At 31.6% G+C, this 10,816-nt stretch overlaps 1 protein-coding gene across 1 annotated transcript; it reads left to right on the top strand.

Moving 5' to 3' along the window:
- Positions 1-7,666: 7,666 nt before the first annotated feature.
- LOC145129079 (GATA transcription factor 15-like) lies at positions 7,667-8,742 on the top strand. The gene is made up of 3 exons (XM_079063830.1): positions 7,667-7,900; positions 7,983-8,138; positions 8,262-8,742. Exons 1-3 carry the CDS (start codon positions 7,883-7,885, stop codon positions 8,544-8,546), a joined length of 459 nt encoding a protein of 152 aa, XP_078919956.1. The 5' UTR covers positions 7,667-7,882; the 3' UTR covers positions 8,547-8,742.
- Positions 8,743-10,816: the final 2,074 nt, after the last annotated feature.

Here is a 10,816-nt window from a genome sequence, read left to right as displayed (position 1 = left end):
GGTCGTTAGCCGAACGGGTAGGACAAGGACTATAATTTTCATTATAATTATAATGATAAATATAAAGTAACTAAACCTTTTATAAATTCCTAATCTTAGTTATTTTAGGAAAATGTGAATTTGGTGCTAACCCATGAAATTACACTTTGCACTTTGCTTAAATCGTTAGTGGAGCGTGTGTGGTTAACCGGCACACTAACCTGGATTTAACAAGGTAGGCAAAGGGTAACTTAATGTTTATCATAGGATCGGTGGAGCGCGTGTGGTTAACTGACACATCGATCAAGTGATAAATATTAAGGGTACCAAGTATATTTGCATGGTTATTCACACCTTGTTTTGTGATCCTCGCCATCCCAGTCACAAAACTTGAGAGGGCACAATCGAGATTGAAACATGCCGTTGAAAAGTTCAGTGAATCTCAAAAGATCTAGGAGTTTCAAATCCAATTAAAACCTAATATTTCTATTTCGTTTTTCATGGTGGAAACTGGTGAATCGTCATTCGCCTACCTTCGAATATTTTATAGCTTGGATTACGACATCCCTCTTCCAAGTTATAAAAGTATTGTGTTGGGTCCTAGTCTTAATATTTCATATTGGGTGTTATATTAAGGACTTTAAATCAACTAACTTGAATATCTCCCATTGTGAATGTCTGGTTCAGACAACTATGATCTTCCCAAATCTCATGGAACAAGCTTTCCTAATGAAGATGATGTCCCGTGGCTGGTTCATGGAAATCATACTTCACTTCCTCCACCTCCTCCAATTATTTTCCCTAACCTACAAGTTCTTGAATAGTTCAAGGTCGCTCAAGCCCTATTGGCAAGCAAGGTCTATGTGTGCTCACATCTTGGAGATGAAGTCACATATTGACAATCCGGGAGAGTTGGGTGCCAAAGTTTTGAGAAAGTTGGTTGTTCAATCACTTTCTAAGTCACATAGTGAGTTTCCTTTGGGACTACTATGAAACAAACTATGACATGACCCTTAATGATCTTATCTATTTGCTAGGTGCTGCTGAATCAGCAATGATTTGGAGCACTGGTAAAGCAAATTTGATTAGAATATCAACTTCGCAAACTTCCATGGACATTGACAATGGTAACATTGAAAATCCAGAAAAGCTTTCTCTTCCCAATGGAAAGGGATCGGCCATAGTCAACTCGGTTGACCAAATGGTAAAGAGAAAGGCTAAGTCTAAGACAGTCTCGTGTGCCATTCCCAAAGAGTCCATATGCTTATATTGCCAAAGGAAGGGGCATTGGTTGCAAAGCTGCCCTATTTACTTGAAAGATCATAAGGTTGGTCAAGTCAAAAAGTTTGACTCTACTTCAGGTAAGTGCACTATCTAACTCTATTAAGTTCCTATTTGGAGATTCTTATTACATGATGTGACTGGGTCACATGTTGAAGTTTTAAGAATCAAAGAAAAGAGAGGAAGCTTAAAGAAGAGTAAGCTGATTCTGATCGCGAAGATGGATTTCGATCGCATGGTTCGGTGATCAGAATTTTTGAGTTGCTGCTTAAGAGTTGTGATAGATTGCTTAGGAATAGATAACAACATTGTTTTCATATGCATTTGCATTGTAAGGATAAGTTTTTCCGCAAGTTTTAAATAAAAGAAAAGTTTCGTTTTTATTTATTTTAAGTATCCTTACAATGGCATTTGTGAAAAAATTGTTGCTTATATGATTCCGTTAATAGCAATATCGGAAAATGGATTTGATTCTTTCATTTGTGGTAGTGTCTAAATTTACCAAATAAGGAAAGATTCTCATCACCCAAGTTTCAGTTGGATAGAAACTTGGAATTATGCAAGTTGTATTGTATGGTGAATGAGAATTTTCATCTTTGGAAAATTAAGACTAGTTCCTTGTTCACATGTATATGTGAGTCAAGTGAAGGACTAAGGGATCGAGTACACATTCTTGTGCACTGGTCAAGTCCACCACAAAAGATCGATAAGACTATTCGTCATGATTTACTAAAGTTTAGTAAATATGGTTATACTTACAAGTTTAAGTATAATTATGAAGCATTGGAAAAGTTTCGGTGTATGGCAGAACGAATGAGAAGAATCAAATTTGACAGAAAGATAAAAGTTTCTCAAATCTGAAAAGATGGGAGAGTACTTTAGTATCATGTTTTATGATCATCTTAATGATTATGAAACCATATCACAATTGATTCTCTAAGGGCATCTTAGTGCATTTGTTTGACTAAGAAGAGGAATCGTGAAATGTTGAATTGGTTAAATCAAAAGATGAATCATACTTAGTTCCAAAACAAGTCTTAGAGTCATACTCCAAGATTGTAAATTTGAGTGATACATCTTCAAGAAGGTTTATTAACACTTATCAAATGTAAGAGTAAAATGTGTCCTACTCTTGTACATTTGAAATTGGTAAGTTGGGATGTTTTGGATAAAACAGAGACCAACTTAGGCCAATTGTGTGAAGTGTTTGTCTTGATAAGAATCCGCACTATCTCTTGAATATTTGTTTGTCAAGGATTGGGTCTTGGCAAGAGAGTCTTATATGTCAAGAGGACAGTGGGAGTCTAAAAGATCTTGAAAGAGTCTAATCATGAATAAAACCTGTAGTTTATCACTAGCACACGACTTGAGGTTTATAACCTTTCGTGTTGACATATTCCTATTTCTGTGCCCATTCTAGTTAAAGTTGGCTTTACATGTGAGTTCTGAGAGTTCTCAATTGATTGTATAACAACTTGGAAGCAATGGCAGGCCATTGTGCTGCAAGATGGCAAGAAGTTAAGACTGCACAAGTTCAGTCCATATGAATTTGTCACTAACCGTGTCTTGTGATTATGGTTTTGACAAATTCACATGGAAAGGAACACATACACCATAAAATCTAATTGTCATAAGGTTTCTCTCTGATTCATGAAAATGATGGTGAGGAAACGCTTTCACTAAGAGGTTTTAAGTAGATAGAAATTGTGATATTTGCATTCTCAAAGTCGTTAGTGGAGCGTGTGTGGTTAACCGGGACACTAACATGGACTTGTGAGAAATGACAAAGGTCTAAACAATTGAGACTATGATTACGACATCCCTTTTCATAGTTCTGAAATTGTTTAGACACACATGTGTACTATCTAAGGAAAGGTGTATGATTTTGATAAAGTTTTATCAAAGCATCTCGTATCAGAAATCTGAACTTTGGTAAGAAAGTCAATAAAGTATTGATTTCTAGAAGTCTAGCTGATTTCTGAGTACATGTCAAAGCTAGTGGGAGCATAAGTGTTATGCTAATAATCATCATGTTAGTGGGAGCATGATAATTATAATAAGTGTTGCAAGTTAGCAATGTTAATTATAGAAAACAAAAGTTTCAATTAGGAAAAAGTTGTTTTGCTATAATTAAGGGAGAGAAAATTATACTTCATTTCAAATCTAAAAGCTTAGATCGTGAGATTTTAATCATCTTTAGTCAAGGATATATATATGAATTTTATGTTGGAATGGCTCAACTTGAGGAAATTCTATATATAGTGCGTTCTCAAAATTCGATTATGATTACGACATCCCTCTTCATAGTCGAATTATGAAAACATGGCAAATAAAAAAATATTGTAGCAAAAGACTGGTCTAGAATCATGTATTATGTGAGACATCATGAATCGTGTCCCATATGCTTCGGGTATAGGATTGATTGCATGTGCTATAATATTTATCCTTTCTAAATTTTCCAAAGTACATGGGGGCATTAAGAGGGGAAAAGGTCTAGAATTGGATATGACTAAAATGATTAAGCAATTGTCGAGGACAATCTAAGGTTTACCAAAGATTGGTTGCTCAGGGATAGTTGGAAGTATGGTGTAAATTTTTGGAGAGGACCATATTGACATATTCTGAAAAGCGGCAACTCTTGTTCAGAAGTGATAGTCAAAATGAGAATATGGAAATATTCCCATAGGTGGAAGTTATTCATTCAATCTGTGTAAGATTAGGAAACTTAATGCAAGAAGGATGTTCAAACCAATGTACTTTGAATTTGAGACTTCGTTTCCATGGAATGATCTCCATTGGAATACTCTGTAATGACTGTTGACAAGTCTTTGTGACTTTGTGCATAATCATTACAAGAGGATCAGTGCATATAAGTTTAAAATCTAACAAGATTTCGGTAAATGGCAGGAATTTGGAATTCTTGCATTTGCGGTAAGGATTTGGGATTGTGAAATGAGAATCATTGGAATTATGTTCAATCGATCTATTCCACAAAGTAAAGATCATAGACAAACATAGTGTGCGTACTTGGTGTATAGCATGACTAGTGTTTAGAAAAATAGTGTACATGCTTGGAGCATGGGACAACTATTATTTTAATTCAAGTATAAAGTTGATAAGTTGAAACAGTATGCAATGAATAATGTGTAATCAATATGGTGATAAATAAAAGGTGTTCTATTTATATTCATAAGTTCTGAGACCATATTGGATTCGATTATTCTTGTGTTTCACTTTGCATGTTTTGACTTCCAGAATAACTAGGTCGTTCTTCCTGAATGACTAAGTTATTCAAACCATCCACAGTTGATAATACGTTGGAAGTAGGTATTAAGGCAAGATTATCATGAAGTTGGTTTGTAGATGTCTAAGGTACTGGACATAGCAAGAGTTGCTACAACATTCATGAGTGCTCATAAGTTATGAGTATTGGATTAAACCCGAGCTCATTTGACTCACTTCATGGATTTTATCACGAGTGATCATGAGACGATAATATCTTATATTCTTCAAACCTAGAGATATGAGTTGTTGCCTACTAGTTGGTTATACATTGATTGTACGAAAACGCATTGGTAACTCAATGTTATAAAACGTGCCTTTGTGTATGATTCAACAAGTAGTAGGACAAGCATATGAGTCGAAGTTTATCCATTCCTTTTACCCTTGATGGGATAAAAGCGATATCTGTGGGCCCCTCGATGATTTAGTGATGACACCCCGAAGTGCTTGGCCAAGCCTGGACTGATGTGATTTGTTCAATTAGTCAGTCGTCATAAATCGGAAATCGGGAAACAACAAATGGACAGAGAGAATGATTTTAATCCATGTCTCAGTCCATATGATATCTATAATGGAGGAATATATGATCCCTTATCTAATGGACAAGTCATTGACTAAGGTCAGAGTTCGACAGCAGCTTTAAGAGCTACGATTGCTAGTCGGGTTTTGGAGTCATACGCAATAATAGTTTTAGACTTATCCAAGTGGGAGACTGTTGGATTAGTGTCTAAATACATAACTATAATTGGTATGTATTCGACCCGACTTGGCATGGTCCATTTGGGTTGCACTTCACCGGAACAATTATATATGGATAGTCTTTTGAGAATAGTATGTTTGTGATTTATATTAATATATTATAAGTTCTAATATATTAATATGAAATCATATTATTTAATTAGTATTAATCAAGACTTAATTTAGAATTAATTTAGTGATCAAAAGGAACTAATTAAATATGGACTCTTATATATATATATATATATATATATATATATATATATATATATATATATATATATATATATATATATATATATATATATATATATATGGAATGGGCCAAGTTCATTTAGGTTGGGCTAAACTTTCATGGATAGTCCATGAAGTGTTTAACCCATGGATCCTATGGAAATGAAAGGTCATGGGTATTAGGGTTTACATAAATGTAACCCTAATCCTCCATATTATATAAAGAGGTCATTGGCACTTGAAATTGACACTAGTGTGTGAAGACAAAGGGTGGGCCGATTTCTAGAAGTGCTTACTATTCTCTCAAGTTTTCCAAGGTGGTTTTGGTGATTTGTGATTCCACTTGAGACTTCCACACTATTGGGGCTAAGCTCTTAAAGGCCAAGACTTCAAGCTCCATCAAAAGGTATGTCATTTAACTAGGCTTTTGTAGTATTGTTACTTCATATTATGCTAGTTAGCATGAAACCTTGGAATATTGAATATTTGCATGTATAATAGAGAAAACATAGATCCAAGGTCTATAGGGTTGCATGTACACCATAGGAGTGTTAGAATGCTCAAAACCCTTCAATAACTTCTTCGTTTTAAGTCCGATTTCGACAATCTTTATATCCACTGAAAGGTAAAGAGGAGCTCTACACATCTATTAACTCGCCCTTGCCTTAAAGCTTTTCGAACTAAAATACAAATCCATAAAAGGTGCACACCATCAATTACCGACACGCCCTTGGGCTCCAAAATACAAAATGAACACTCGGTACCCACAACATACGTTATCCATTACCAAATGGGTCTAATCCTCTCTTTCCCAAGGCCCGAAGCCTTATGATACTTGATCCTCAGATCACGCCCTTGAATTATGAAACGACCCGAAACAGGGTGTTACACATTCACAGTTTCGCACACCAATAGTTATTATTTGCGTAACCATACATTACATATATGTTTATCTCTAACCCTCTTTACTTTTAGCTTTATTATGTACATATTCCCTCCATTCATAATTTCACACACCACTAATTCTTTTTCTATTTAAAATTATAAAATATTATTAAGTAAATTTGTTTCCACTAACTTCAAAACTCAAAGTTGCTAACAAGCATCTCGTAAATTTACTACCATAACATCATGTTATCACTCATTGGATGTTCCAGTTTCTAGAATCATAGACGTTCACTAGAATATATTCTTTGTCATCATCATTACCATTCAAGGTGGCTATGTCTTTATCTACACAAGATGGGAAGCCCATTACCCCCTCCCCCTCCCCACACCCATCTTAAAATCCACTAATGTCTTATTCAAACCCATCTATACTAAACATTAAAAATCTAAAACAATAAAACATGAAGATAGAGTGATAAACACAATTTACAAGACAGTATATTATACTAACAGACAAGCCAAAAACATTGTTTAGATTTTCTTTACTTTATTATTCATCAACTTAAATTTAAATTCATAAATAAATCATTCAAATAAAAATAAGCATTTAACATATGAGAGAAAACAGTCAAACACATTTAAGTCTTGTAAAATTTAAAGAGATACAAGATACTAATCTATAGTCATGAAGTTACTTAGAGGACTTAGATGAGGAAAAGTTAACTATCAATGACTCAACAAGATATCAAGATTCAAAACAATAAAATGTTTTCAGAAAGAGACGAACAACACCAACAATCTGTTGATATCATTATTAGGTTTGTTATGGTTTGATCTTTTTGGTAAGTAACGTTTTCCTGAACTTATATTAAAAACATACTACGTTTTTTTAGATTTAGATATATTCCTTAAATTGATGATAAATTATAGAATTTATGATAATATTTTGATTTTTGTTAGATTTTTTTCACAATTAAAACTACTTCACGATTTCAACTAAACGTGACATTATGTACATAACTAACTGCTAATTTTCTGTAATAAAAACTTATTTTATAAAAATATCAACACAGTTACTATAACTATATGTTTATCCTTAAATTTGGAAGGGCTTAAAATTAAAGGTAATTTTCGATCTCACCATTGGCACCCAAGGACGCCAGTTACCAATAACAATGACTAAAGAGTAGAGAGGGGTACACTAGTAAATAAGCCATAAATGTAGAGGTGGTTAGGGTTTTGTGTCCCGCCGACCAGCGCCACCCACGCAGTCTCTCTTCCCCAAATTATATTTTTCAAATCTTTTTCTTTTAAATTTTCGTCTGTCCAGTCAAAGTCATAACACTCAAAGGCTGCACATATAATACAAGCAACAGCCATGACTATCTGATCCCCAACCCTCTATCATATCTATGCTCGCCATTATCACGCTCACAGATTTTGATTCCGAAAAGTATTTGCTGGAATCATCATCGTCATTATGGATCTGAATGATAAGGTACCTTGTTTTACCCTTCTTTTAAACAACACTTGTTTATTTTCTCTGAATTTGAACCCATTCAACTCCAACTCTTTCGCAGAGATCATTTATTTCAGCAGTAGAAGAACTCGAAGAACAAGTACTAACCGAGAGTAGCGGTGACGGTCTCTTAGCATCGTCAAACCAGGAGAAATGCTGTACCGATTGTCAAACTACTAGAACACCTCTCTGGAGAGGCGGACCTTCTGGTCCCAAGGTAGGATTGAGCTCTTTTGATTCGGATTTCGAATGACATGACTGATGACTGATGACTGATCTATTGTAATGATTTGATACATTGTGATTATTGATTACTGATTTTTGATGATTTTGTGTGAAGTCGCTATGCAATGCCTGCGGTATCAAATACAACAAAAAGAGGAGGACACAAATGAGTGGATTTGATAAAAGCGGAAGAAGTACATCGAAAGGTGCCAAACGAAACGAAGATTTGAAGTTGAAAGTCCGATTGATGGTAATTAATCAAAAACAACAACAAAAGCAGCAGAAGAGGATGAGATCATCGTATGAAAGAGGGAAGCCATGGTGGAACAAGCTACGGGAAGAAGAGCAGGCTGCGATACTGTTGATGGCTATCTCATGTGGTGGATCTCTCTACTCATGATTTTTTTTTTGGAAATTGAAATTGGGGTGAAGTTGAAGAAACCCTAACTAATCCCCTTGTTACATGCCTAACCCTAATTAAGAAGGTGCAAAATTTTCCTTCTTGTTCTTTGTTTACTAATTTGTACCTTTAACTTATCTTTAATTGTTGATTATTTTCATTGCAATCCAGTTGACAAATGCTTCATCAAGTCAAATACATCCCCTCGCATTCGCTTTTTGTTTTTGTTTGTTTTTTCTTTAAATATTACAAAAGAAAAGTTTCAGAAAGATTTTAAGCCGATTTTGGCAGCGTATCATCAACTATCGACAAAAGACAATAAAGTTCGTAGTACCCATTTGACAATACATCGACGAGAACACAAAAAAACATGGAGCACTTCCAAATTTCAACATGATGTTTGCTTTTTGCTATTTTTAATGTCTTTAAAAAAAAATTCTCAACAACAACCAACGTACTAATTCAAATACCAAAAAATAACCAAAAAAAGTGTTTCTAAAGAGACAAAATTTCACAATTGGTCCCTATGGTTTACAAAATATCGCACTTTGAGGACTTCCTAGCAAAAAATCACGCGACTGATCCTGTTGTTTGTAAAATTACATGAAAGGTACTTCTGCCGTTAAATCTAACTTTTCATCCGTTATATATATATATATATATATATATATATATATATATATATATAAATTTCGCATTTTGTATATATATAAATTATAAATAAAAATTATATATATATATGTATATATATAATTTCAACAATTTGATAATTTTTTTTATCTTTTTGACATTTTGTTTTCTATTTTTATTTTATAGTTTTAGTTATTTATGGTTTTTTGTTATATTTTTATTTATTTTGAATCAAGTAAATAAACTTAAATTCTATAAACCATGTTGAAATTATTTTTTCTTTAATTTTTCTTATTTGTGAATTGAAACATTAATGTTTTTTTATTTTTTTATTTTTTTATGCCGTTACTGTTCATGTTTTTTTTTTTTGATATTTAATAGTTAATAGTGTTATGAACTTTATGTTTGCATTTATCATTATTATTATTTGACCTTTTGTTTTCTATTTTTGTTATTATTTTAATTATTTATTATTCTTCTATTGTTTTTATTTATTTTGATTCAAGTAATGAAAAATAGAAAAAAAAACAAAAACTCAAACACCAAATTCTAATATACTCTAATATATTAATACATTTTACATTTTCATCTTTTGTTGGTTTTTTCGTATTTTTTTTAAATTTTTTTGTATTATTTTTTAAATTTTTTTCATATTATTTTTTAATTATTTCCTATTTTTATTTTTTTCGTTGTTTCGTTTTATTTTTCATCAACTTGATAACTTTTTTTTGATATTTTCTAAAAAGTGTAAAATGTATGAATATATTAGAGTATATTACAAATTTGGTGTTTGAGTTTTTTTAGTTTTTTTTTATAATTTTGGTTATTTATGGTTTTTGTAACTTTTTTTTTATTTTGATTCGCGTAAATAAAATAGTTATATTTACATAAATAAAGAAAATAAACATAACTTTTTTATTTACACAAATCAAAATAAAAAAAAAGTTACGAAAACCATAAATAAACAAAATTAATAAGAAAAATGCGAAAAATACCAAAAAATATGAAAAGTGTAAAATGTATTAATATATTATAGTATTTTACAACTTTGGTGTTTGAGTTTTTGTTTTTTTGTTTTTCTATTTTTCATTACTTTAATCAAAATAAATAAAAACAATAGAATAATAATAAATAACTAAATATATATATAAAAAAAAAACAAAAGGTAAAATAATGATAATGATAAATGCAAACATGAAGTTGCTAACGGTATAAACTATGGAGCATCAAAGTAAAAAATAAACCGTAACAACATAAAATTAAAAAAACAAAAAAAAACATTAACATTTCATTTCATAATTAAGAAAAAAAAGTTTCGATATGGTTTATCGAATTTAAGTTTATTTATTTGAATCAAAATAAATAAAAACATTAAAAACCATAAATAACTAAAATTATAAAATAAAAATAGAAAACAAAATGTTAAAAAGATAAAAAAAAATTATCAAGTTGATGAATATATATATATATATATATATATATATATATATATATATATATATATATATATATATATATAATTTATATTTATAATTTATATATATACAAAATTTCAAATTTATAAAATTACAGAAATGGTCATTGAGGTTTGTAGTTTATTGCAATATTGGTACAAGGGCAAAATAGTCTTTTTCCTTGAA

This window comes from Lactuca virosa, chromosome 8, assembly GCF_052849685.1.
Source record: "Lactuca virosa cultivar CGN04683 chromosome 8, Lactuca_virosa_CGN04683_v6, whole genome shotgun sequence".
NCBI lineage: Eukaryota > Viridiplantae > Streptophyta > Magnoliopsida > Asterales > Asteraceae > Lactuca > Lactuca virosa.
The sequence above is the reverse complement of the archived record's forward strand: the minus strand, read 5'-3'. Positions and strand labels throughout refer to the sequence as shown.

What these genes read in the sequence shown, in the direction of transcription:
- LOC145129079 (XM_079063830.1), top strand. An exon ending in GCGGACCTTCTGGTCCCAAG is followed by an intron (nt 8,139 to 8,261) that starts GTAGGATTGAGC and finishes TTTTGTGTGAAG; the next exon opens with TCGCTATGCAATGCCTGCGG.